The sequence below is a fragment of the Dipodomys merriami genome, unplaced genomic scaffold (assembly GCF_024711535.1).
Source record: "Dipodomys merriami isolate MVZ:Mamm:240054 unplaced genomic scaffold, mDipMer1.0.p SCAF_13, whole genome shotgun sequence".
NCBI classification, from domain to species: Eukaryota; Metazoa; Chordata; class Mammalia; order Rodentia; family Heteromyidae; genus Dipodomys; species Dipodomys merriami.
In genome coordinates, this window is record NW_027202604.1 from 26210685 (window position 1) to 26238652 (window position 27968).

A 27968-nucleotide genomic window follows, 5' to 3' on the forward strand; every position below is an offset into this window, starting at 1 on the left:
CTACCGAGGGCAGGGCACAGTGATTAAGGCTTTATGGGGTGCGCATTCGTAATCACGTTTGTGCAGCATTTTATATTATGGAATACTGGATGATTCTCTTATCAAAAACTATATAATGAAAACAAAATAAAACTGAACATTGGGAGAAGCTGATGGAATTGATGGGGAGAAAAATGATCTTTGAGGGTGCTCCTAGTATTCAGTATATTTGCATTTTATGTTACTTATACAGTGTCACCATTTGTGATATAACTTCATACTTTTTTGGTTCATTATTATCTTTAAGGAGGTGTACAAAGGCATTTCATTTAACAAAGCACTGGAAGAGGTGACACTGTTTAAATTGAAATGTACTCAATATCTGACTTATGTAACTGTAACCCCTCTGTACATAACCGTTACAATAATTTTTTTAAAAAGAAGTTTATGAATACAATGTATCTTGTATTCAAAGTTGTCACTTCCTGTAGCTTCCCCCAAACTCCTTGTTTTCCAAGCAATGGGTATATATGTATATGGGTGTGGGGAAACACATGAAAAGCCAGAAAACCACAAAATACCAAAACCTGTGGCTAGATTGCTAACACTTATAATCCCAGCTACTTAAGAGGCACAATCTAAGGACTGTGGTTCAAAGCCAGTTCAGATAATCAAATGTGAAGATTTTTATCTCCAATTAATCACCAAAAAGCCAACAGTAGGGTTGTGGTTCAAGTGGTAGAGCACCAGCCTTGAGTCTAAAAAGCTAAGGGACAGCTCCCAGGCCCTGAGTTCAAGCCCTAGTGCCAGCACAAAAAATAAACCAAACCAAACACCAACAGATAAATAAATAAATAAACCCACAACACCAAAGATGTCGTATCCTTTTCAGTTTCGAGGATTTTTTTTTTTTTTTTTGGGTCCGGTTGCGGGGCCTGAACTCTGGGCCTGGGCGCTGCCCCTCAGCTCTTCAGCTCAAGGCTAGCGCTCTACCACTTGAGCCACAGCGCCACTTCCGGCTTTTTTCTTTTTGCTTATGTGGTGCTGAGGAATGGAACCCATGGCCTCAGGCTTGCAAGGCAAGCGCTCTACCACTGAGCCACCTTCCCAGCCCCCAGTTTCGAGGATTTACCTGACGATATTAAGCTGCCATTGCTTGCCATGATGAACTGGCTTTTTGCTTCCAGTGTCATCAGTTTGGAGACCCTCTGTGTTCCCGTCTCTGTCAAATCCATGGCAATATCGTCTAAACTTCTGGCAGAAGGAATTTTTGCCTACGGAGCATATAGAATTAGCAAAACGAATCACATTTTACTATAATCCAAACATTAAGTTACTGTACTGTGAAAATATCCACACAGAGGGCAATTCAAAATAATTATTAAGCTGATACCAGAAAACAAAACAAAACCTTAAGCTCTGCATTTAAAATGTTTTGGTCACTATAACTGCTTTTCTCTCATGGCTTGGTTCAGTTGCAGAGTTTAATGTCACCAGCAACACCACCAATGTCCATACATATGCATGCCAGTGTCTGTCTTTTAAATAGATGAAGGAAACTTAAACAATTGCTAGTATAGATAAAAACAAAAAAAAAAAAAAAAAACTTCAAAGGACAAAAATGCATGGGCTTACATATTTGCTGAGAAAGTTCATCTCCTAAATAGCTACAAGACTGTGATCTGTTCCCCTATGCAAATGCTTCTAGTTACTTACTTTGCTCTGCTTCCGGTCCAGGTAGAACTGATGCTGACTAATAGCCATCACCCAGATGGACTTGATCAGAGAAGAGTTTGCATACCACGTTTGCACATACAGGCCACTTTGCCCAAAGGTCCTCCGAGACACTGAAATCCTGGAAGATGAAGGAAAGCAGTTGAATCCATTGCTGTGGACCAGCAAGGGCAGTGTTGTGAAGGGCACCTTCCTCTTCACCTCTTCCTCGTCACTAGGGGGCTGACCAGGTCCTGATTTTCCCCTTTTTATGACAAAACTACTGAGGATCTAGGCAATCTAAGCATATTTTCAAAACCACATATGCACACACTGAAAAGTAGAACAGGCATCAGTCAAATGAGAAGCTCCAGAAAATCCTTTAGTTAGAAATGCAGGACCACTACAAGAGGTGAAGGATAGGTGATGATTTAAAGACGACCACCATGACTGAGGGCTCCAGGGCCTGCCTCTGCTGAAGAAAGAGCTTGTCTGATCCAGGTGACCAAATCTACCCAGCAGATGAATATGACATTAGGAGATGAATACAATGATATCAGCTGGAAATGTCTTAGGCTAGAGTATTGTTTGTGCATCCATACAATAAGGAAAGGTAAGAGGAAGAAAGAGACAAGGAGAGAGGAAAGAGAAGGAGAGAGAGGAAGAGAGGGAGGAGGTGGGGTACAGAGGAAGGCTGTGTGTGTGTGTGTGTGTGTGTGAGTGTGTGTGTGTGTGTGTGTGTGTGTGAGGGGGGGAGGGGGTACTAATGTTCTTCATAGGAATTTGGCTTATCTCCCTGGGTCACCGTTTTTCTTTTCTGCAGCTGTTTCCTCCCATCTCTCTAACCTCCAAAACATCCATAAACTTTATCTTAAGAGCTTGGGGAACCTACATCCTGATTTTCATTCACGCTGATAATTTGACAACTGTTTTTATTTTTTTAAGGACTAAATTAAGAATGATCACAGGATTTGAATAGATATTTCTCTTAAGTTCTACACAGGGGCTGAAAAACTCATGAAGAGAGGCTCTGTTCCTCATTAATCCTAAGGGAAATGCAGACAAGTTAAACCAGGAGATAACCATTTCACACTACAATGATGTCTTTAACACACATGTGCAAGCACATACGTGTGCACACACAGCACGTGGTAGTGAGGATGTGGAGAAATTGGAGTACCCTATATTGCTGGTATGGATGCAAAGTGGCCCAGTGCTTTGGAGAAAGTCTATCTCCCCTGGAGGTATTCAAAAGTTACCCTATCACCCCACAATTCTAAGGTATAGCCTCAAGAAAAAGAAAAGCATGCATTCATAAAAAAACCACAGCAGTGTTATCCACAGGGAGCCTGGGACCAGACAAAAATTTCTGATTTTTACCTTCGTGGATCATGAACTTCAACAGCGAATTTTTTCTCACGGAAATATAAATTTTCCAGTTGCTTCCATTGAAATAACTAAAATAAGAAGAAGAAGAAGAAAAGAAAAGTCACACAGCCAGTAATTACTCTTAGTTTTACAGAGTCCTGAAATCAGCTTAATAAGCAAAGTGATTTTACGTTCTCAGGAATGTATGCCGATAAAGTTAAGCCCAAATAAATGATTCATCAACTTTTTTTTTAAAACCCAAATCAACCACAACCTGAAACCATTTTATTCCTTCCTCTGACAGTAAATTGTACCTACTCAGCTTCACCTGATAAATCTCCCCAGCACAATAAAACCAAGCATGGGAACACGCATACTATTTTTTCCTCTGACTCAAGGAAACAATAGGAAACGTGCCTAAGATTCCAGTAAGCAAGTAACCTTCTTCTTAGAGATGCTGACTTCCTATGTGAATGGAAAGATACTGGATGGAGTGTCTTGAAGATCAGAATGACTTTAAGATCGCAGATTAAATTTCAGAAGAATTTGCGAAGTGAAAGTAAAAGAGAAATCCGCCCTCTTCCCCTCTCTCTCCCTCTCCTTCCCCTCCCCTCCCCTGTCCCCCACTTCTCAGGCAGACTGGTAGTGGCGCTCAGACTGGTAGTTTCTCACCTAGCAGAATTTCCCTAAATCTCACAGAAGCTGAGCCCCAGGAACTGGTGGCACGCCACCTGACCCAAGCCTGCTGGAGGTCTCCCGTGCGCTCCAGGGCGCGCGCCCCCTTCCCACGGCGAGGAGGCACGGGCGGGCAGGGGGAGCGCGGACACCGGGCTCGGGCTGCACGTTCCGGTGATGGCCGAGGAATCTTAACGAGAACGCTTTAAATGGACCCCCCCTCCCCTCGCCAATAACCAGCGGTTCGCGTCCCCGCGACGCACTCTCCGCAGAAGATCGGAGAGGAGACTTTGCACCACCCTGCGACCCTCGCAGAGATCAGCAGAACCGGAGCTCCACGGTCTCCATCCAAGACCCCTGGCAGGAAAACCAGCCACAACCCAGGGCACACGAGCGCTGTCTGATCGCAACACGGGGCTATCCGTGACCCCCAACCCTTCCCCAGGCGCTCAAGGAGGAGTGAGTGCAAGCTTACGTCTACGTACCAGTGTCCCACTGTGTCCGGGGGCTCGAGGTGGTCATGTCCTTCCATCCATAAGTTCCCAGAGTGGGGGGACAGAAAGGAGAGGGCAAGCCCCAGCGCTGTCTACGCCCCCCACCACACACACACACTCTGCTTCCGACGGCAGCTCCGGTGCCTTTGGAACTGAGTTTCCTAAGACTAGGTGTAACTTCGTTTCACAAGCCATGCCTCCCACGACAGGTCCGCCCCTGACATCAGCAAGTCCGCCGGCCACACCCCCCAGCTCCTCCGCCTCCCATCCGGGAGGACGGCTGGCTCCTTTCTCCCCCAGAAGAGACTTCTGGGGCTGGGCCTGGGGTGATACCTTCTGGGAAATCCGCCACTTGCAGCCCACCGGTCTCACGGCGGGCTGTTTTAGGAAAATCTTCCTTTTTTTCTTTCATGCCCAGGTCTGCTTACCCGGCACATGAACAGGTTCTACAGGAAGAGCAAGAATGCAGCTCAGCTGTGTTTTCCTTCTCGGGCCATTCCCACACACCACAGAAAAGCCAGGGTTCTGCTGGAAACTTGATCCCTGAAAGCCACCCCTCCCCCTCCCGTCACTTGATCAAATACCGGTGCGAAAGCACTGTCTCCACTCGGGGTGCAGCCCACGTGGAGGACAGACCCGCTCCCTGTGATCCAAAGCAGTCCTGCTGAGGAGGATGAAGGGCTTACACTCCTTTGGAGAACCTTAAAATAATTAGGTGTTTAGCTAATCAGGCCAGACTGATTTGGGAGGGGAACTTGCACTAGAGAAGTAGTTTATCAACCCATACAGTAAGGTATACCCTAAGTCAGCTGAAAAGCTGAAGGAGCCTGCAAGGAAAACATCTGCCTTTGAGGGACGAGATCTATGTTCAAAGGACTTGAGAGAAGCAAAGTATGCTTGATAGTTTCTACATTTTCTATTAGTTGGAGAACAGTTATGTAGGATATGGCTGGCATCTTATAGGTCACTGATAGTATATATTTATGTGCATACCCACAAACACCCTCGTAATTTTCCTAGTTATGCAGAAAAATAAGCCTGGTGCCCGTGGTACGCATTTGTAATCCTAGCTACTCAAAGAAGCTGAGTGTCATGGTTCAAAACCAGACCAGACAGAAGTCTGTGAGGTTCTTATCTCCAACTAAATTCCAAAAAGCCAGAAGTGGAGGTATGGTTCAAGTTGGTAAAATCACCAGTGCAAAGAGGAAAAGCTAAAGGATAGCACCCAGCCCCTGAGTTCAAGCCCTCGTACTGGCCTGTTTTCCCCCCAACCCCTAGTTCCTATTCTTGAGGATTAAAAAAAAAAGTGCATATTTTGGAAAGGGATGGCATTGATCAAAGTACACTGTAATCAGAGATTGACATGTTGAATTGAAACCCCTTTGTACAATACTAAAAGATAATTTAAAAAACTAGAAAATAAAAAGTGTATTTGTATTACAATACTGAGTCAAGTATGAAACCAAAATATTTGCCAAAATGGTCATTACTTAGCATAGTAGCACTCACTCATTGGCATTTGTTTATTTTTATGTGGACTCACTAAAAGCTTTGAGTTTCAGAATCTGTTGGTTTTAGAATATGCTGCTAGTGACAGAGGGGAATAGTTTTAAGATGAAAATAAGACAATTAGCTGTTCCAGATTTATTTCTTCGCTACATTCATCTGAAACCTTCAGTTGAGATGGATAGACACAGAGTAAGAGAATGCAGCCATCTTGGATTACTTTGACATTGCAAAAGTAAATAAGCAGATAAAATAGAAAAAGGAAGAGAAACAACACAAATACTATTTACAGAAATAATCAAGAAATTACACTAGGAAAAAAATAGTTGTAAGGTGATTAATCTTGTCTTAAAACAATGACAAGCTAAGAAATTTAAAACCAGCATAGAAGATTATCAAACCCTATTTTTAAAATTAGTCTGCATTAGTTGCACATGGGAGATGTCATTGTGCCATTTCCATATATGTAAATATATATGTATACATATGTATATGGATATATGTATATACCCCAGTCACCTACACCTCCTCTATCACTTTCCCCTATCCTACTCATCTTTCTTAAAACAATTTCAACTATTTAAACCATATTCATCCTCATTCACTCTCTTCTTAGCTTTTCTTCTTCTGGTTGGTACTTACTTCCTAAGACAGCCTGTCAAACCTTGTTTTGAAAGTGAACGTGTATGAAATATTACACAGGAATAAACAATTTCCCTTTATCCTTAGGAGTGAGAGGAGCTGATGGCTTTAAAATGGTTTACCAAACACAATACTTTATTAGGTGGAATGGATGTGCTAAATAGTTAAGCCCTATTGTGGAAACCTACAGGCAATATTCACTTGCACAAACTGAAGAACTATTAGGAATTGCCTCTTCCTTATTCTCCACTTGATTATCATGGTGCCTCAATATCCAACCTACTGTCAAACCTAAAAGAAACAACCCTGTGAGGAAGAGCAAAGGGGCTTTTAGAAAACAGGCTAAAATGCATAGCATTAACTTCTGAAATCATTGCTTTTCTTTTTTCTCTTTTTGGTCAGTCATGGGGTTTGAACTCAGAGTGTGGGTGCTATCCCTGAATTTTTTTGCTCAAAGCTAGTGCTCTAGCACTTTGGGTCATTGTTCTACTTCTGGATTTTGGGTTAATTGGAGATTAGAGCCTCATGGACTTTCCTGCCTGGGCTGGCTTTGAACAGTGATCCTTAGATCTGAGCTTCCTACGTAGCTACGATTACTGGCATGAGCCACCAGCACTTGTCTTGAAATCATTCCTTTTCCAACAACAAACATTTCTTGAGCACCCTCAGTGGGCAAGGTCCTCTTCCTGTTGTCAAATCATGAATAGGTCCTTCTTCCTTCCTCCAGCCCTCCCTTGTAAGGCCCACATGAATGGAGTCAAGGAGACCAGATTGCCTAGGATTGGATCAGGTTGTGCTATTTGGGCAGTAGCTTAACTCCCTTGAGCCTCACTTTCATCTTCTACAAAATGGGCCAACAATAGCTGTATCCCAGGACAGAAATATTCAGTGAGACAAAAAATAAAATGCCTAGGAATTAACTTAACCAAAGAAGTGAAGGACCTCTATGATGAAAACTTTAAAAACCTGAAAAAGGAAATCAAAACAGAACTTAGAAAGTGGAAAAACCTCCCATGTTCCTGTATTGGAAAGATCAACATCGTGAAAATGGTAATACTTCCCAAAGCTATCTACAAATTAAATGTGCTACCTATCAATATTCCAACCTCATTCTTCAAGGAAATAGAAGAGGCAATCCAAAAATTCATAGGGAACAATAAATGACCCCGAATAGCAAAAACAATCCTTAACAGAAAGAACAGTGCTGGAGGAATACCAATACCAAATTTCAAACTCTACTCCAAAGCCATAGTAATCAAAACAGCTTGGTACTGGTACAAGAACAGACCTCAGGACCAATGGAATAGAATTGAACACCCAGAAATGAACCCACAGACCTATAGCTATCTAATCTTCGATAAGGGAGCTAAAAAAAATAGAATGGAAGAAAGACAGCCTCTTCAGTAAATGGTGCTGGCACAATTAGTTAATCACTTGTAGAAAACTAAAGCTAGATCCTTATATATCACCCTGCACCAGAATCAACTCCAAGTGGATCAAAGACCTCGGAGTCAAAGCAGACACCCTGAAAACATTACAGGATGGAATAGGAGAAACCCTAGGTCTCCTTGGCACAGGCCGAAATTTTCTTAAAAGAGACCCAGAAACACAACAAATCAAAGAAAGGTTGGACAAATGAAACTGCATGAAATTGCAGAGCTTCTGCATGGCAAAGGACATAGCTAGCAAGATCAATAGAAAGCCCATGGATTGGGAGAAGATCTTCACTAACCATACAACGAACAAGGGTCTCATATCTAAAATATACCTGGAACTCAAAAAATCAAATCCCCCAACAACAAATCCTCAAAGAAACAACTGTCCAATAATAAGTGGACTAAAGACTTAAAGAGAAACTTCTCTGAAGAGGAAAGAAGGAAGGCCAATAGACAAAAGAAGAAATGTTCAACCTCCCTAGCCATGAAAGAAATGCAAATCAAAACAACACTGAGATACCACCTCACCCCAGTTAGAATGGCTATAATCAAGAACTCTGATAACAACAGATGCTGGAGGGGATGTGGCCAGAAGGGAACCTTACTGCATTGTTGGTGGGAGTGTAAACTTGTTCAAACACTTAAGAAAGCAGTATGGAGGTTTCTCAAAAGACTCCACATAGAGCTCCCCTATGACCCAGCAATCCCACTTTTGGGCATTTACCCAAATGATCACAAACAAGACAACACTAAAGCTACCAGCACAACTATGTTTATTGCAGCATTATTTACTATAGCTAAGATATGGAACCAACTTGGATGCCCCTCAGTAGATGAATGGATCAAGAAAATGTGGTATATATACACAATGGAATTCTATGCCTCCATCAGAAAGAATGACATTGCCCCATTTGTTAGGAAATGGAAAGACTTGGAAAAAATTCTATTAAGTGAAGTAAGCCAGGCCCAAAGAAACATAGGTCCCATGGTTTCCTTTATTTGCAATAACTAGTATATGTTGGAGACAAGCAGAAAAGGTCAGTTAAGTTGATATTATGCGAAATGAACCCCAAGATAAGGATTTGAATGTTTTTTCTTTCTTGCGATTGTTTCTAAAATATTTACAAGATGATTTCTTTGTTGCTATGTATGTCCCTCCCCCATGGTATAACCCTTGTTTTCACTGTATTTGATGTTGGTATAATTTGTGGAGGGGAAGGGAAAAAACAAATTGTTTATAAATGGGGATACAGGTGGACCCATTGCAACAGTGAGATGTACAAGACATTATGACCAAAAATGAACTTTACAACTTTGGCAGGAGGGGTGGGGGATGGGAAGGGATGGGAAGAGGAAACAAAGGAGGCAACAATGCTTGATAAGAAATGTACTCATGGGCTGGGAAGGTGACTCAGTGGTAGAGTACTTGCCTTGCATGCATGAGGCCCTGGGTTCGATTCCTCAGCACCACATAAGCCGAAAAAAAAAAAACCGGAAGTGGCACTGTGGCTCAAGTGTTAGAGCATTAGTCTTGAGCTGAAGAGCTGAGGGACAGCGCCCAGGCCCAGAGTTCAGGCCCACGACTGGACCCCCCCCCCCCCAAAAAAAAAGAAAAAAAAAAGAAATGTATTCATTACCTTGCCCATGTGATTGTAACCCCTCTGTATGGTATTTTCACAATTAAAAAAGTGAATAAAGCACACTCTTGGAAAACGAAAAAAAAATTCAGTGAGACTGTACAGTGTTTAACCCAGAGCTTGGCTCAGAACACATATTTACTAAATGGTAAAGCTAGATGTATTGCTATGAAGGACTCTCCATCTACATCTCTCATTTTTATCCAGTCAAGAACAGCCACTTAACAGCAGAAAGAAATTCAGAAACAATCTAGCTGAACCCCACATCTGTCTTTCCACTGACGGAAACTTCTGAGTCAATCTGTTGACATAGCTGTGTCACTCAAAACACCAATTCTGAGTTTCAGACTCTGTTGATTTCGGGGGTGGTTTCATGATAAACCCTGTAGGTAGGAAATCTGTTCACTGCCCTGTACCCTGGAGGTCACAGATGAGAAGAGAGGGTGAGCCACAGGCATTGCCCCATAGAAGATGCACCCGGGCAAGCTCCCACCTGTCTGGAGTAGCCAGGCAAAAGGAATGGGTCTGAACAGGTAGGAGAATGCTGAGCATCTGGTACCTGCCCCAGGGCAGGGGAACCACCTGTGGTGGGGGGGGGGAGGGGAGGTGTCATGAAAGACCCAGGGAAAACTCTGGATAGAAAAGATCCAGATTAACTCCTGCCAGATTGAAAGTACAAGTTATCCAAGTTAACCACTAAGCAAGAATAGTAAAGACAGCTAGGCGCTAGTGGCTCATGCCTATAATCCTAGCTACTTAGGAGGCTGAGAGCTGAGGAAGGCGGTTCAAAACCAGCCTGTGAGATAGATCTCTTAACCACCAGAAAACTGCTGTGGCTCAAACTGGTAGAACACTAAACTTAAGCAAAAGAGTTTAAGGATAGGGCCCAGACCCTGAATTCAAGCCCAGTGATGACTGACCAAAAAAAAAAAAAAAGAAAAGAAAGAAAGAATAGTAAAGATGTCACAGTCACAGGAGTTTGGCTTTGTAGTTGTACTTGTATTATAGGTTAATCATTTAGCTGGAAATGAGTAAATTCAGGAGAGTCTCAGCTAAAGTACATCAAACAATGACTCACCTAAGGTGATCCCCTGTTATTACCTGAAGCAAAACGGAGTGAGGATCGGCCTACCTTTTATAATGTTAAAAGGTTACATTTACTGAACATATTGCAAGACATACGGGAATAAAACAAATGTATATGTAAAGTACATATATGTATTCATTTTTTACATTTTAATGATACTTGGGATTGAACACAGGGCCTCAACCTTGCTAGGCAACTGCTCTTCATTGCTCCACAACACCAGTTCTTTTGCTTTTAGTTTGTTTTTCAGATAGGGTCTCATGCTTTTCCTTGGGCTGGTCTTGGGTGATCTTTCCACTTTAGCTGGGATGACAGGCAACGCATTACCATGTCTGGCGTCAATATATATTTTTATTATTTTTTTGCTGGTACTGGGACTTGAACTCAGTGCCTAGGCACTGTCCCTGAGCCTCTTTGTGCTCAAGGCTAGTGCTCTACCACTTGAGCCACAGCACCACTTGCAGCTTTTTTGAGTAGTTTATTGGAGTTAAGAGTCTGATGGGGACTTTTCTGCCTGGGCTGGTTTTGAATCATGATTCTCAGTCCTCAGCCTCCTGAGCAGCTAGGATTCTAGGTGTGAGCCACCAGCACCCGGCTCAATGTATTTTTAACAAAAGAACAAAGGAAGAAACAAAAACAAAATAGAAAGAAGGAAGGAAAAATATCCAGTTACACTTAAAATAACTATGGTAGCCATTTATAGATGGGTCTTGAAGACTCTTCAATTTTCCCCCCCCCCCCTCAATTTTCTTTAGAACTAGTGAGTCTCAAGTTATGGTTGGAGGGGTAGGGGGAATCCTGGAGCTTAAACTCAAGAGCCTGGATGCTGTCCCTGAGCTTTTCTGCTCAAGGCCGGTGCTCTACCACCTGAGCCACAGCTCCATTTTCCAGTCTTTTAGGTGGTTAAATGAAGAGTCTCATGGACTTTCCTGCTTGGGCTGGCTTTGAACCTTGATCTTGGCATCTCAGCCTCCTGAGTAGCTAGGATTACAGGCATGAGGCACGGGTGTCCAGCTTTACGATGGTTTTATACCATCCAGATGCCCCAGGATGCAGCTGCACATCCTACAGTGTACAGGACAGACGCAGTGAAAACATTCATGTTACTAAGATCAACAATTCCTGAGAGTGGTGGTATTTCCTAGGCTTTGGTCACTGGAATGCATTGATGTAGATTATACAACTTTCTGCTCTAAAGTAATGAACTTTGGAGTTCTAGTTCTCTCAACTAGATTATCTCATTAGGGGCAAATGGTTGTTCAGGTAGCTTCCAAAGTATAAAAGTCACGCGCCAGAGGAACTGTCAACAAAGGATCAGACATATCAGGTGTGGAGAATGACAACCGTCTTCAGATGTGATTTCCTCACCTGACAAGCCGTAAAACATCACATCTTAAAAGGAAGTAATAAGACGCATGGCGGGGCAGGGGGTAGGGGGGGGGGTTGAAAGGTTTAGAAGATGCAGTTCGGGTTTTGGAAAATGTATAATATAAACGCTGACGTGTAAAGGATGTCATTGCACCCAAATTTTCCCCTGTGGCCAAATGTCTATCCTCCCAGAGCTGAGCTAATGACTTCCTGTTAAAACTTGCATGAGAGTGCTCACTGTGTGCATTTGAGACAGACAGGTCAGGCCTGCTACCCATAGCTGCTTGCATGATGTTTGGGGGTTTATGCTGATGTCCCTGTCTTCGGGGTAGTATCCCTTTTGTTTATTAAATCCTCCCAAGAAAACCTCTATGTCAGGAGGTGGGAAGGTGGCTCAGTGGTAGAGCGCTTGCCTTGCATGCCTGAGGCCCTGGGTTCAATTCCTCAGCACCACATAAGCAAAAAGAAAAAAGCCGGAAGTGGCGCTGTGGCTCAAGTGGTAGAGTGCTAGCCTTGAGCTGAAGAGCTGAGGGACAGCGTCCAGGCCCAGAGTTCAGGCCCCACGACCGGACCCCCCCCCAAAAAAAATCTCTATGTCTAAATATATTCTTTCTTTCCAGATGTAATGCCAGGTCCTTGGTGGCAAAGACTATAGTTTGTTTTTTTCCCTTAAAAGAGATAAAGGAAACTAGTTCACGCGCCTTGCAAAAAGCAACAGACTCAGTAAATGTGTTTCTTGAAAAAAACAAACACATAGTCTAGTTTATTATTATGCTGTGTTCTTAGAAAATTTTAAAGCTAGGCTGGGAAGGTGGCTCAGTGGTAGAGCGCTTGCCTTGCATGCTTGAGGCCCTGAGTTCAATTCCTCAGGACCACATAAGCAAAAAGAAAAATGCCAGAAGTGGCGTTGTGGCTCAAGTGGTAGAGCGCTAGCCTTGAGCTAAAGAGCTGAGGGACAGTGCCCAGGCCCAGAGTTCAGGCCCCACGACTGGAACCCCCCCCCCAAAAAAAGAAAAATTTAAAGCTAGATAATTTGATATCAGTCAAACTCTGCTACGTCTTCTCCCTTACCCCACACCTTCCAAAAAAGAAAAAAGAAAATCCCAGGCCTGTTGATTACTGGCCACAGGTCTATAGTAAAGAAATCATTACTGTGTGTGACCCTTCATAGAATGACTTGTCATAGTGGCTAATTGCTTTGGTCTGCATTCAGACTGGTCGGTCCTATTTAAGAGCTCCCTTTCATTTTTCTTCATGTGTCAACAATTTGGTCCTTGTTACGTGCCTTGATACCTCAAGTAACCAGATGATGAATGACACCTGATGGTTCTGCTCGTGTGCCATTTCCTCCTCTGCTAAGAGCATCTGTCATTACTATGGGGGAAATGTTCTCACTCTGGAAGCTGTGGCTATAGCAGGCTCTTCTTAGTTTTAAAACTAGCTTACCTCCTTCCGGGCAGCACACTCTCATCTCTGACTAGAACAAGCCACCAACTTGCTAAGCAGCTCACCTCTGGGTTCTCAGCTTAAATGTAGCCTTTCTCAGGGAGACTTCCCCGCACATGCAAGTGCCCCGGCCCCCTCCCCATTATTTATCCTTTTCATCTTGTCTAGTTCCATCAGAAGCAAGTCAGAATCTTTAATCCTGTTTTCATTTCTTTGCTTGCATGCTCCTTATCAGCTACTATCCTGAAAGACTTCAAAAGAAATAAACATAAGGCAAAAGGAATGAGGTTTCTCTCCCTGCCCCCATACCCCTCCCCCCTCACCTCAGGTCTATTTTGATACTTCCTTTTGGCAACATGACACCTTAAGTTGTCTTCCGTCCTGGTCACCCAACTAGGGCCAATACGTCCCAGTCTCCCTTGCAGCAAGTGGTAACCGTATGAATGAGAAAAAGACTACGTTCTTCAGCAATATCCGGTCAAATTCGAGGAAGTTCCTCAACTTAGAATTCTAATTTGCAATATTACAATTTCTAAACTTCGAATTGTGATGAACTACAGAAGGAGAAAATACCACCCAGCCCACTATACTTATAAGTTAGAGTGCAGTGAAATATTTAAACTCAGTGAAAACATTCTCTGCTTCCTTGGGTCTGGGAGGTAGAGAGTAGACAGAATGATCTAAATGTGATACATGAGAAAAGAAAGGCCTAGAAAGGATAGGTGTCTTCTAGGGTAAGTCATTGGTCAGTGAGAATGATTTCAAATCCATGCTCTAGGATTAGAGTTCTGCTTTCTCAGGCTTGGCAGGTTTCAGCCACAATCAGATTGATTATTGGTGTGGCTGGAGCTTAATTATACCCTTTATAAACAGGATGGACAGGTCTCTGGATGGCATCTTGTAATCCCATCTTTCTTTTCCATACCATACTTCATTTTGCCTTCATGTAGAAAGTAGGATTAAATAGTACATGTTTTCCTCTTTCCCACAATGAATGTCCTTCATAGAGTTTAGGCAGTATTAGATGTAGCTTCTGATCAACATTCTTGGTGTGAAATTGGTAGTGGAAAGTGGAAGGAGAGGCTGAAATAGTCAACATGGTTGTGTTAAAAACAAAAAAAAAAAGAGTAAGAAAGGAAAAAACCAAATCAAAAAAACCACCTCACTGTCTTTAAATAAAACAAGCTCTCTACGTTTATGACAAGAGAGAACAGGAAAGCCTTTGTGCTTGTCTCTAACTCTTCTGGCTCTAGGCATTAGGGAATCCCAACTTTTTTTTTTTTTTTAAATCAGGTAATGAAGGCCTAGAACTTTTTCCCACCTTCAGTGAAAAAGTTCATCATCAGACTTTCTTGGCATGCATAATGCAAAAAGATGCCAATCTTGAAAGCATTTCATCCAAGGATGGTTTAGTGATGACACCTAGATGAACATGCCATTTTATTCTCCCATCTCTACCAGCTGACTGACTCTAGTTTTCCCAGGTGAAATTCTTGCCGGAGGGCTAGAAATTAGTCACCACAAATACTTATACTCCACTCAGCCACTCCTTGCTGAGGAGCAGACATTTGTTCTGCAAACACTTGGAGCAATAAAAATGCAGAAGAACCTTAAGGTTTTTTTTTTTTTTCTATTTTTCCTAAAGTAAAATCTTTACCTATTGTAAAATTCAAATGCCCTACCATTTAGAATTCAGTCAAGTTCTGGTACATTTTCACCATTTATAAGTGTTGGCAACCTACATTTCATAGAGAAAGGGAGAACTGAACAATAAAACTTTTGATGGGCTGAAATGTTAATGCTCTGAATTCTGTGATATGTCACTAGGGATTTAAAAACTTTACTTTTCATATGTATCTCACCTTTGGGCATTCTGGTTAATTGGGAAGAGAAAGTCTGATACATTCCTAGGAATAACTTCCTATTCCAGCAGTTTTACCACGAATTTGTAGCCATTATAGGTCCCTCTCTAGCCAATGACCCAAGTTTAGTTCCCATATATTCTGATCCTCTGCCTCTTCCATGACCAATGATTGACTACAAGTTATCCAATAGTGACTGGGGTCAGGATGGTACTAAATAGAACTCCATTTAGTTCTTCCAGCAACCCTTTTTAACCAGTGGCAGTACCACCATGCCAATGAGAAAACCAGTTTTCAAGAAAGACCAAACAATACGCACAAGGTTACACAGCAGGCAGACATCAGGAACGAGGTCTGGGATGTCCCCTAAACTCTTGCCCTGCATTATTTATTGTACTATCCGGAAGGAAAACCAACCATTGGCCTCCTGGACTGGAAAAAAAAAAGCTTTAAAGCTAAACTCCATGAAGAGTACTTACTGGGTGCTCTGGGAGGTAAAACAAACATGGTGGACACCACTCACCAGCAATAATTAACAGACACTTATCCAGAAAGGCTGGCAGGCCTCTGCTGGTGCATCTTGAAAAAAACCTCTTTTTAAAACAGTCTTTTGGGCTCAGTCTTTTTGATTCTTGGTACATCTTTGTCCTAGCTTGCTGTTAAACCACATTATCATAGCACAGCCACGTGGCTCAAGAGGCTGAACATTTCAGTGTGTCCCTATAACCTTATTCAATGGGTATCAATATTTGGAAATGCTTAAATTATGCATTCATTTATTTGTTTAAGCTGGACTGGGAGAGGAACTTAGAGAACATTCCCCGCCCCTCTCAATGAACCCAAATCATTAGGGCATAGGAAATATTAAGTATATGGATGCAAAATCCATCGTCAGATTTTAACAGAAGAACAAAGCAGAAAGCAAAAGGTGGTACAGGGTAAACACATTCTAAAATAATCAAAAAAGAGATCGCAAAAAAGAGACAGCATAAAAACACAGGATGTGTTTTTCTGTTTCCTTTAGAAGTGTGTGGCGTGTCTTGAAAATGAAATAAGAAAACTCTGCAAATTAAAAAAAAAGGAAAACTCTGCAAATAAAAAAAAAAGGAAGTGGCTTCTGACTCTTGTCTAGACTTTGGAATGAATAAGCCAACCTGATTATGATTAGTGTCAAGCAATATTTACCAATTTTTATGAAGCTGTGAAGGTAAAGAGAGGCTGTGAGTCACAAGTGCAAAAGAGGAAATTATGTTAATATTTACTGTACAGATTCTGACTCACCATTCTTTAGGGGAAAACAATCTGCTTTTTCTTTGAACCATTTACATTCTGAAGGAATCTCAATCTTCTCAAGCATGTTAGTTGAGAAATTACTTACAAGTTGATTAAATTACGTATGTTCTTTTAATTAATTAATTAATTATTATTTTGTGCTGGTACTGGGATTCAACTCAGGGCCCGAGATCTCTCTCTTAGCTGTTTGACTCAAGGCTGATGTTCTACTACTTGAATCATATCCCACATTTGTCTTTTTGCTGAATAATTGGAGATAAGTGTCTTACTGACTTTCTTGTCCTGTCTGGCTTCAAGCCACAATGCTCACTGGATTAGGGTGTGGCTCAAGTGGTAAAGCACTTGCTCAGTAAGCACAAGCCCCTGAATGAAATCCCCTGTACCACTAAATATATATAGAGAGAGATAGATAGCTAGGTAGATAGATATAGATATAGATATAATAAGCACAATTCTGAGTACTTAGGACTACAGGTGTGACCTAGATTATTCACTGAGGTACAGTGTACACACCTGCTCAAGCAGGAACACTATTTCTCCTATTCTTCCTAGACATTAAATTGATCTGCCTTGCAGAAACAAAATGGTAATCCTATGACTTCATACATGCTCTCTCTATGTCCCCTTTATATATGGGGATCAATGGTTGAATGTTGCTTTCTCATTGTCATTCCTAATTTCTGGTAAGATGCCTCAATGTACAACTAGTCTGGTTCATGAGAGCTTGGAAAGAGGTTGTGTATAGCCTGAGACTACTCTTATCTGTCACAGCTCTAAAACGGTGACAAGGAGAGGAGGTATACTTTCATAACTCAAGGAAGACTGTGAGCACAGGCTGATCCTAGACAAGGACCCTGACAAGGTGCAGAGTGCTGTGGAATGATTCGGGGCTGCTTTATGAGAAGTAGAACCTGAGACAGACGGACCAGCGAGGAGGGATTTAAGGCTGTGATGCTAGGTGCTGATGCAGGTAGGCTAACCAGGATCTGCTGACAGAGGCATTGTTTCACTCGTGCAGCTGCTTATGATGCTGGCACAACCAATCAGACATCAGGAGTAGAGCTTGTCTGTCACTGAAATGATTCTCAAAGGGCCAACAGCAACTGGATGATGATCTATATGAACTCATCAATTCTTACATAGGCAAAAAAAATCTACGGGATGCTTATGCTTTCAGTCAAGAGAGGCAACTTCATAATCAATTTTAAGTACCAATTCATGTTCTGGAAAATCCAAATCTCAGAGACTAGGAGTCTTACCTTTTCATATGTAGTGCCTTTTTTAGCTTTCTTTACAAAAAATAAACATGTTTATCTCAGAAAACTGAAACAGTGATGAGGAAAAAGTAGAGCTAGGCACTGGTAGCCCATGCCAATAATCTGACCTGCTCAGGAGGCTGAGATCTGGAGGACTGAGGTGGAAGGCCAGCTCAGGCAGAAAAGTTTGCTAGACTCTATCTTTGAAATAATCAGCAAAGTGCTCCGCAGGACTGGCTCAAGTGGTAGAACACAAGGCAAAACACAAAGCCTTGAGTTCAAACCTCAGTACCACCAAACACACAAAAAGATAAGTAAACAGTAAAAGCAGTTGCAGCATGAAGATGACTTATAACCATAATATTAAAAAGTAATTGGTACCCCAAATTCTGGATTTAAAATATATTCATTGGACTACCTAACCCTGAAAGAGTATGTAACTATGTATGTATGCATTCATGTACATACATATACAAATGTAAACTTTATAAAATACATGGCAACCTTCTGCTCATGCTAACTTAAAAAACAGAAACATATGTGTAGGTGCTTAGGAGATACATTACAGTCTGTATTCTGGTAACTAAACCTCAGTGCAGATTGGCATCATTGAAGAGAATCATGCAGATAGTGCACAAATGAGTTGTAAAACAACTTCATAGTTTTCCGGGCATCAGTGGCTCACACCTGTAATCCTAGCTACTCAGGAAGCTGAGACCTGAGGATCATGCTTCAAAGCCAGCCTGGATAGGAAAGTCCATGAGACTCTTATCTCCAATTAACCACCAGAAAACCGGAAGTGGTGCTGTGGCTCAAGTAGTAGAGCACTTGCCTTGAGCTGAAGAGCTGAGGGACAGTGCCCAGGCCTAGAGTTTAAGCCCCATGACTGACAAAACTAAACCAAAACAACTACAACAAAAAACTTCATAGTTCACTTGAGTTTTTCCAGACCCATGGCTTCACTAAGCTAAGTGGTTTGCCAAGATCCTTCCAGTGCCTCCTGACAGTGGTGTGGCCAGCTTCTCTATCAGTTCAAGGTCCTCCTAGGTTTATAAAGTGAGTCACACTTACTTTCCGAGGCTTCACTTTATCTTGTATATCATACTGGCCGATCCCTTTATAGCTGATTCCAAGCCACCAGGGAAGTCCTTGTTTGTCCTAGAAGATGGAAAACAGTGAGAAAGACAAAGGCCTAACTGTTCAGCCTTCTAGAGGGCCAATAGTAGTCACCAGCCTCTTCTCTTCACAAGCAGGAACAGGTCGAAGCCAAGTTGTCTTGGTAAACCAAACACTACTTAAGAAACTTGTCGTTCAAATGTTCTGAGGTTTCTTCAAATAATATAGAGAGGTCAAGAGATCAATACTGTTTATACCATCAAAAAGAATTTGAAGTATTACTGTTTTGATTAAATAGCTGGATAGAGCAAAATCTAAGTAATTCAACTGGGAATGTACCCAGTACGAAGCTAGTTATCCATTATTTTGTTTTGTTATCCATTAATGGATAACAAAAACCCCTCTTGTTCTCTGAATTAGTAACCAGCTATAAAGGTTGGAGAAGTTCCCAGAGAATTACAACAACCAGAAAACTGGTTCCAAGTCCTGATGTTTACAACACAATTAACAATGGACACAGGAACATCCCCAAACCCTTTTGGTTAAGTGCATAACTCAACACCAGGACTTGTGAATAATCATTTTGTGGTAGAGATGAGAAAGGGAACAGTACATTTTTCTATATAAATCTACGTTCTAGTTCTTGTCAGAGGGAAGGCCAAAAATGAAAGGTAGGCTCCAAAATACACATTCATGCAAATCAGAAATTTAATCAGTAGAATTTAATCAGGAGAATTTAAATTATCCATAGTTTTAGTACAGGGTAGCGTCACTATGCAAGTATTTATGACCTAATTTCCCAGCATCTTCAATTGTAAAAATGTTAACACTGTTGTAACATCAAAAGTCACTCAAGCCAGGTGCTGGTGGCTCATGCTTATAATCCTAGCTACTAAGGAGGCTGAGATCTGAGGATCATGGTTCAAAGCTGGCCTGTGTAGGAAAGTCCATGAGACTCTTATCTCCAATGAACCACAAGAAAACAAGAAGTGGCGCTGTGGCTCATGTGGTAGAGCACTTGCCTTGAGCTGAAGAGCGCAGGGACAGCGCCCCAGGGCCACCACTACCACCAACAAAGTCACTCAAGCAAAGAGCTAGAGGCTCATACTGATAATCCTAGTTACTCAGAAGACTGAGGATCAAGGTTTGGAGCCAGCCAGGGTAGACAAATCCAAAAGACTTATCACCAATTTACCAGCAAAAAGCAGGGAAGGAGGTCTGGCTCAAGTGGTACAGTGCCAAGTGTAAGTGAAAAAGCCTTGAAAGGCCCTGAGTTCAAGTCCCAGTAACAGCTCTCTCTCTGTCATACACACACACACACACACACACACACACACACACACACACACACAGAGCTACTCAAAATGGATCAATATAAAAGGACTCATCTTTCAGACAAGTCTCTAACTTCAGCTATACTTTAATCCCTTACCATCAAAATATTCCTTAGTCAACCTTTTTGCTGATAAACTCTGAAAATACTATGCAAAATATCAAACATATTGTATGATTTTCATACAGAAATACTATCAGATGAAAACCTAGTAACACTGGAGGCATGAACAATGGTTAAAGTAAGAACCAGTAAGGTGAGTGTACCAAAAGAGAACTTTGTAGGGCTTGTGGTCTGGCTCCATGGGGTAGCATGTATTTAGCATGCACAAGGACCTAGGTTCAACCCCCAGCACCAACAAAGGAAGAAAAAAAATAAAAAGGAATGACCTGAGTATCTTAGAACTAAGAGAAGCCTTAAAAAAGCATCTAATAGGTAGCAAGTATTCTTGCAAAAAATAACATGCTTTATAATTTGTTAAAAATAACAAGATGGGGACTTGGAAGGTGGCTCAGTGGTAGAGTGCTTGCCTTACATGCATGAGGCCCTAGGTTTGATTCCTCAGCATCATATAAGCAGAAAAAGCTGGAAGTAATGCTGTGGCTCAAGTGGTAGAGCGCGAGCTGAGGGACAGTGCCCCAGGCCCAGAGTTCAGGCTCCAGGACCAAAGGAAAAGAAACATTTCCCGAAAATTGTGTTTTTAGAAATATGTAATTGTAAAGAAATTAATTTTTTGTGTTGTATCCATTAGAAAAAAAGAAGTGCCAGGCACCAGTGACACATGCCTGTAATCCTAGCTATTCAGGAGTCTAAGATTGGAGGATCTCATTTTTTAACAGCTCAGGCAGGAAAATTCCATGGCACTTTTTTCTCCAATTAATCACTAAAAAGCCAGAATCAGAGCTGTGGCTCAAGTAGTACTTTGAACAAAATAGCAATGAGACAGCACCCAGCCCTGAGTTCATGCTCCAGGACCAGCACACACACACACACACACACACACACGCACACACGCACGCACGCACGCACGCACGCACGCACACACACACACACGCATGCACATAATAACAATTTAGGAAATGCAGCAATTTCTAAGACAGAGCTTGCACAAGCATGCATATTGATATGTGTGATTTTAGAAAATTAGTATTATTTAGTCATTTTCATAAAGTATCACAGGCATTATAAAAGCTCTGTAATATAAAATCTATTTACCTTTACTGCATAATAATGGACTCCGTAAGTCGGCAGAGCTTCAACTATTTTCATATACCTAAGGAAAATGTATACAAATATACATCATAATCTCATTATAACAGTCAAAGGAACTCTTTTGAAAACAGTGATTGAAGTAAACACATTTAGTTTTGACTTTCCACATTTTAATTGAGATTAATGTCTTTCGCTCAAGCCTAAATAGAATAAACCATATAGGTAGTAGTAGAGTTTACACCTCATCTAAATGTTAGCTTCTAACAGAACCTTAGTTTCAAAAAGGTATAGAAAATGTTGTTTCCTGCATATGAATATTTCCATGACCTCAGGATAATACTGTTTTATAAATTGAAATTGCAACTTTTTAAAGTAACCACATAATGATACAAGCAATAAGAGTCAACTATTGGGTCATGTTCATAAAAAGTAAAAATTAAAAATAAATAAATAGCCGGGCGCTGGTGGCTCACACCTGTAATCCTAGCTACTCAGGAGGCTGAGATCTGAGGATCGCGGTTCAAAGCCAGCCCGGGCAGGAGAGATAGGGAGACTCCTATCTCCAATAAACCACCAGAAAACCGGAAGTGGCGCTGTAGCTCAAGTGGTAGAGCGCTCACCTTGAGCTGAAGAGCTGAGAGGGACAGCGCCCAGGCCCCAGGCCCAGAGTTCAAGCCCCACGACCGACAAAAAAAAAAAAGCTTTTGCATGCATTGACTGTAGTTGAGGTTGCAAAATTCTTAGAAATATATACTTTAAAAGAATGAAATTTTATGGCTGCAAATCTGACTTAAAAATAATAATTCCCGGGGGCGGGGGGAGGCTTGGAAGGGATGGGAAGGGGAAACAAAGGAGGAGGCTACAATGCTTGATAAGAAATGTACTCATTATCTTGCCCATGTAATTGTAACCCCTCTGTACAGTTTTTTCACAATAATAATAATAATAATAATAATAATAATAATAATAATAATAATAATAATTCCCCTCCCCAAATAAACATTTATGGCAATGTTGGCATCACTGGCTAGTTTTACCTTCCCTTTGAGACTTTGTAATGGACTCTGTCCTCAAGAAACCTGTTCCTGTTTAACTTTGTCCCCTATTCCTTCCTTCCTTCCTTCCTTCCTTCCTTCCTTCCTTCCTTCCTTCCTTCCTTCCTTCCTTCCTTCCTTCCTTTTCTTTTCTTGCAGGACTAGAGTTTGAACTCAGGGTCTTACTCTTGCTTGGCTCACTTGCTTAGCTGTCAATCTATCACTTGAGCCATGCCTCTAGTTAGGAATTTTGCTATTAACCGAAGATGGAGTATTGTAGACTTTTTGCCTGGGCTGGGTTTGGACCATAATCCTCCAGATCTAGCCTCTTTGTAGCTAAAATTAGAAATGTGAGTCTCAGTAGCCTGGCTCTAGGACCCTTTAAAAATGACATCTTAAAGATTAATTTCTTAGTATGCTGTAACTAGTAACTTAATAATTTTAAAAGTAAATATGCTACATGTACATAAATGTAAGAGATTAAGTAAATACGTATATGGCACTTAACTGTACCAGCCAGGAAAAGTAACTTAAGACTCCACAGGTTGAATGGATTCTTAATGACCAAGTAACAAAAGTCTCCTATTTGCAGCCACATCACAATGATCAAGAGAGGCAGAGACACTTGGCAATGTCCTGAGTAGCCAAACAAAAATCTACAGAGACACTGCCCTTCCTTTCCTTTTCTTCCCTCCTTCTCATTCCCTCCTTTCCCTCCCTCTCCTTATCCCTCCTCTCCACCTCCAGCTCAGAGAATGGGAACAGAGTGAAAAATGTCAGGATTCAGCTTTAACACGGCTGACTTCTGCTTTCTGCCTTCAGGCTCAAGGGTTGGTATGATAAAAAAAAAATGACATTAGGTCCAAGAAATATGAGTTGTAAGGAAAGGTGAGCCATGTTTTTCTAACACCAATAGACTGTGTGCCTGGCCCAAAGCAGACCTACACACTGACTTCCCAGATTGTCTGTGAAAGTATAAGAGGACCCAGCAGCAGCACTTGATGCCTGAACTCTGAAGCTAAGTCCTCTTGCTTCAGCCTCAGCAGAAGTTCTCTGATTCACCACAGCCCTCACTGTTACCCCATCCTCTTCAACATTTGGCCTGTCTCTCTCCTTTTTGGTACCTGGCAGGCGGCTGAATGAGGGACCCCCAAAACATGTGATAACCCAATACATTTTCTTCTTTTTTTCATTTCTAACCAGAAGCAATCTAGGTTCACAGCCAACTACTCAACAAAAGTAAGTTCAAATGACTTCTTTAAGCAGAAGCATTAAAAATGCTACCAGAGCAAGAAGAAAGGAAGGTACTTACTGCACCACAGCTTGACCTCGAGTCAAACCTTTAATTTTCAAATAGTGCTCGATCACTCTGTCCTCACTGTAAAGCAGAGATGTTAGATGTAAGATGACACATGATATTATCAAAGGTGACACATGCTTGATTTTGTTTTGCAAGGTGACATGATTTTCACAGGGGACACATGCTTTTCTGAGACCAAATTCTATTTTCTGCTTCTCCGGCCCTGCCTGGAAGCTTGGGCGGGCAAACCTTCAGCAACACAGTTAGAAGCCATGTTGTTTCCCTACCACAGAGATACCTGCACCCTGTCACATGATCAATTCCATTAGGATCTTGTTGTTGTTGTTGGTGGTGGTGGTGGTGGGGCTTGAACTCAAGGCCTGGGCACTGTCCTTGAGCCTCTTCATATTCAAGGCTAGCGGTGTATCATGTTCAGCCACAGCGCCACTGCTGGCTTTTTTGAGTGGTTCATTGGAGATAAGAGTCTCACAGGGACTTTTCTGCCAGGCTGGCTTTGAACCAGCATCCTCAGATGTCAGCCTCCTGAGTAGCTAGGATGACAGACAGGAGCCACAGGCACCTGGCTTCCATTAGGATCTTTATCTTTGAGTGTTTTTTTTTTTTTTTAAATATGGATTCCTACTTTCAAAACTGTCATTCCCAAGAGAAGGAAAATGAAATCAACTTTTCAATGGGAAGTGAATTTTTCATGGAATTTAATAAAATTGAGTACCTGCCTAGCAAGCTAGAGGCCCTGAGTTTAACTCCTAGAATCACCAAGATGGAATTGGGGGGAAAAGATGGAAAATGAGTACTATATATATTAAAATACGAACTAGAAGGACTCAGTGAAGGAAGCTCTGACCAAGAGGTCTGTATTTCCTAATACGTGGGCGACACAAGACTAAGGCAGTGCCACACACAGTGATAGCACATACCTTGAGCATGTGCTCACCTAGAAGCACACTCCACAGACAGGTTGTACATTGTAAGGACCACGCACACAGGGACTCTGCGAACGACTCAAGACATGTGTTCTAGCATCACTTCCATTCAGTGGCATTTGATGAGACCCTCTCAGTGCAAGAATCGAGTCTCCCCTACAGCAGCTGTGATACACAGGATGGATAGGTTGCTCTTTCTCTCACATAGGGCTTTCGATTTCCTGACAAATACACATGGAAAATGAATGGAGCCGATGGAGGCTGATGGAGGCCGGGCCAGGAGTTCTGTTGGCTTACCAGTAAGCAAGTGAGGGATGCTCCTGGAGGGTTTTGGTAGGAAAGACTGGCAGTGTCTTCAAATCTTTCCTGGCATTTTCATCACTAAAAGAAACACAACATGGTAATGTCAGGTAGTGTTCCCTAAAATGTCATCCAAGTTGGTCACCAAGGGAATGAGACCTAAAAAAGTAACTACAGTACCTTGGGCTCTTGCAACCTACTACAGTCACTTAGAAGCTAGTGTTCCAGCTAGTAACAGCTCTGGAATTTTGGATAACCAAGTCAAAGGATGATCCTTTGATGTTTATAGTATTTTCTGCATGGACCTATTTTATTAGCTAATGATCAGAATTGTGCATTTTTAACTGTATTTTTCCACAGCCTTCTTTACTATCCATTGTGTACCTCTTCACATTCCTATAGTGTCCTCCTCATTATGTTTAGTGGCTGTGAAATAGTTACCAGATTGGAGTTCTAGTACCACAATCCCGTTCTATGGAACTCCCTGCAATAGAACAAGACTGGAAAATGGGTTTCTAGTAAACTCAAAAGCATCTCTCAAATGACACCACATGAACCAAAAGGTACCTTAGCCATTCTCTAATTACAAAATAATAAAATCCCAGTTGCCAAGAGAAAGGTGTGATCTTTGTGAAAGTTAAAAAAGGGTGGACAGGGTGGAGACCTGAGGCTCATTCCTATAATCTTAGCTACTCAGGAGGATGAGATCTGAGGATCTTGGTTTAGAAATCAGCCTAGTAGAAAAATCCAAGAGACTTATCTCCAATTAAAGACTTAAAAAGCCAGAAGTAGAACAGTGGCAAAGTGCCAGCCTTGAGTGAAACAAACAAACTAACTAACTAACTAACTAAGCAAGAGCACAAGGCCCTGAGTTCAAACAAAAAAAGAAATAAGTATTGAGAGACATTTGCCCGGTGCTGGTGGCTCATGCCTGTAATCCTAACTATTCAGGAAGCTGAGATCTAGGACCACAGTTCAAACCTAGCCTAGGAAGAAAATCCATGAAACTCTCATCTTCAATTAACCATCAGAAAACTAGAAAGTGGTGCTGTCACTCAAAGCAGTAGAGTGGTAGGCCTTGAATGAAAAAACTCAGGGACAGCACCCAGGCCTAAGTTGAAGCCTCAGGACTGACCATAAATAAATAAGTAAATAAATAAATAAATAAAATGTCATTTATGGCTGCTCTTGCAAGGATGATACAAAAACTCTTTCACTGTCCCAGGTTTTTTTTTTTTTTTTGGTCGGTCCTGGGACTTGAACTCTGGGTCTAGGTACTGTCCCTGAGCTCCTTTGCTCAAGGCTAGTACTCTACCACTTAGAGCCACAGCTCCACATCTGGTTTTCTGGTGGTTAACTGGAGATAAGAGTTTCAAGGACTTTCCTGCCAGGGCTGGCTTTGAACCATGATCCTAGATCTCAGTTTCCTGAGTAGCTAGGATTACAGCCATCAGTGCCCAGCTGCCTGAAGTATTTAAGGAGCTGGTCTATGGAGAAACAAACATGACTCTAAGGTCTGTTCACCCACAGCTTAGTGCCAACTCTTCCTCTCCTTATTTCCCACTGCATCCTATTATCAACCACTGGCTGCTCTATGTTGGAAAGTATCCGAGTACCAGGCAGTCTGTGGCACATTTATGGGCATTATTTTCCTCATCACAAGCCTTCCCTGTGTAACACATGACTATTACCAGTGCTCTTCTGGAAAGTGTGAGGTTTAGAGAGATGAACACACTTGCTCCATTTTTTAAATTCCTCTGTAGCAACTGGGGTTTGATATCAGGACCTTGTGTTTGCCAGGAAGGCACTCTATCACTGAGTCATGGCTTTGTGCTGATTAATTTTGAGATAGGGTCTTGCTTCCTGCCTGGGTGAGTGCCTAGTCTGCTATTCATCTATATTAAGCTTTTCATCCTAGCTGGGATGACAGGCGAATGCAACTATGCCTAGCACCTTTCTGTTAAGATGGAGTCTCATAGTCTTTTTTTTGCCCTGACTGGCCTAGAACTACGATTCTCCTATCTAGCTTCGGATGAGGTTCCATGGAATTGAGCTCAAGTTCTACCTTCTGATTGTCAGAATCCCAGGGTCAGAATCAGAAAATGCTGATAAGATTTGAATCCATCACTTGTGTGTCTTTACATTCACTTTCCTGAGTTTGCTCCAATGTGAATCATGATACTGAAGCTGATGAACCAAGTAGAGGACTGAACTTGAACCCAAATTGAATTTCCTTCCAAAGCAAAGCATTCAGCCCTCATCAATTAATTGTTACACTCAGATCTAACTGGGGATATAGGCATATGGCCTCCAAATTAGGTTTGGCCCACACACTGCTGAGCAGGTTTAGAGATTGCTCTTTCCTATTCTGCTGTTTAACTGCTTCTCCTCCAGTAGCTACAGAAAGTTTGTTTTCTGGTTCTATCAACTTGTTTCCTGACAAGCTGCAGCCCAGCAAAAGTGAACCCACTGAGCAGATGTTACATAAACTTCCTGTCTTTTTATAAGAAGAGATAGTGAGACTTTCTGCCTAGCTTGGGGCCACTGTGATTTGCACCCATTGATGTTACATTTCGAAACCAGGGTGGTAGCTCTTCTTAAAGATGAAAGATCTTGCTTTCTAAATATTACAGGAAATAAAAAGTCACTTGGCTCCTGTACTTACATAAGAATAAATCTCTCTATTCATTTGAAATCTGAGTGGTGCAGCTTAATCATGCTGACAGTCTTGGGAAACTGGTTTGGGCTTCCGGAAAATCAAAATATTACAATCCAACTTATTCATATTAAAGGTCAACTGTCAACTCCCAGAATTAACATTTATTTTTCTTGATTTCTTTGATGCTTTGCTTTTCAAAGCCTACTGATTGCCAGTCCCCCCCTCCAATGTTTGGGATTGAACTCCAGAGTCTCATACATGCCAGGTAAGTGCTCTATCACAAGCTACATGGCTATCCCTTCTCTCCT

General features: G+C 41.8%; 1 protein-coding gene across 7 annotated transcripts in view; it reads right to left on the bottom strand.

The window, feature by feature from the left end:
• Positions 1–27968, bottom strand: part of Frmd4b (FERM domain containing 4B) — a 273238-nt gene that overhangs the window by 22076 nt on the left and 223194 nt on the right. For all 7 annotated transcript variants that reach the window (XM_070018941.1, XM_070018940.1, XM_070018937.1 and 4 more), the window contains 7 exons: positions 24999–25082; positions 23770–23835; positions 21427–21484; positions 18834–18920; positions 3073–3149; positions 1696–1834; positions 1112–1253 (listed from right to left, as the gene is read on the bottom strand). In XM_070018941.1, coding sequence (XP_069875042.1) covers positions 1112–1253; positions 1696–1834; positions 3073–3149; positions 18834–18920; positions 21427–21484; positions 23770–23835; positions 24999–25082 — 653 coding nt within the window. The remainder of the gene's footprint in view (positions 1–1111; positions 1254–1695; positions 1835–3072; positions 3150–18833; positions 18921–21426; positions 21485–23769; positions 23836–24998; positions 25083–27968) is intronic.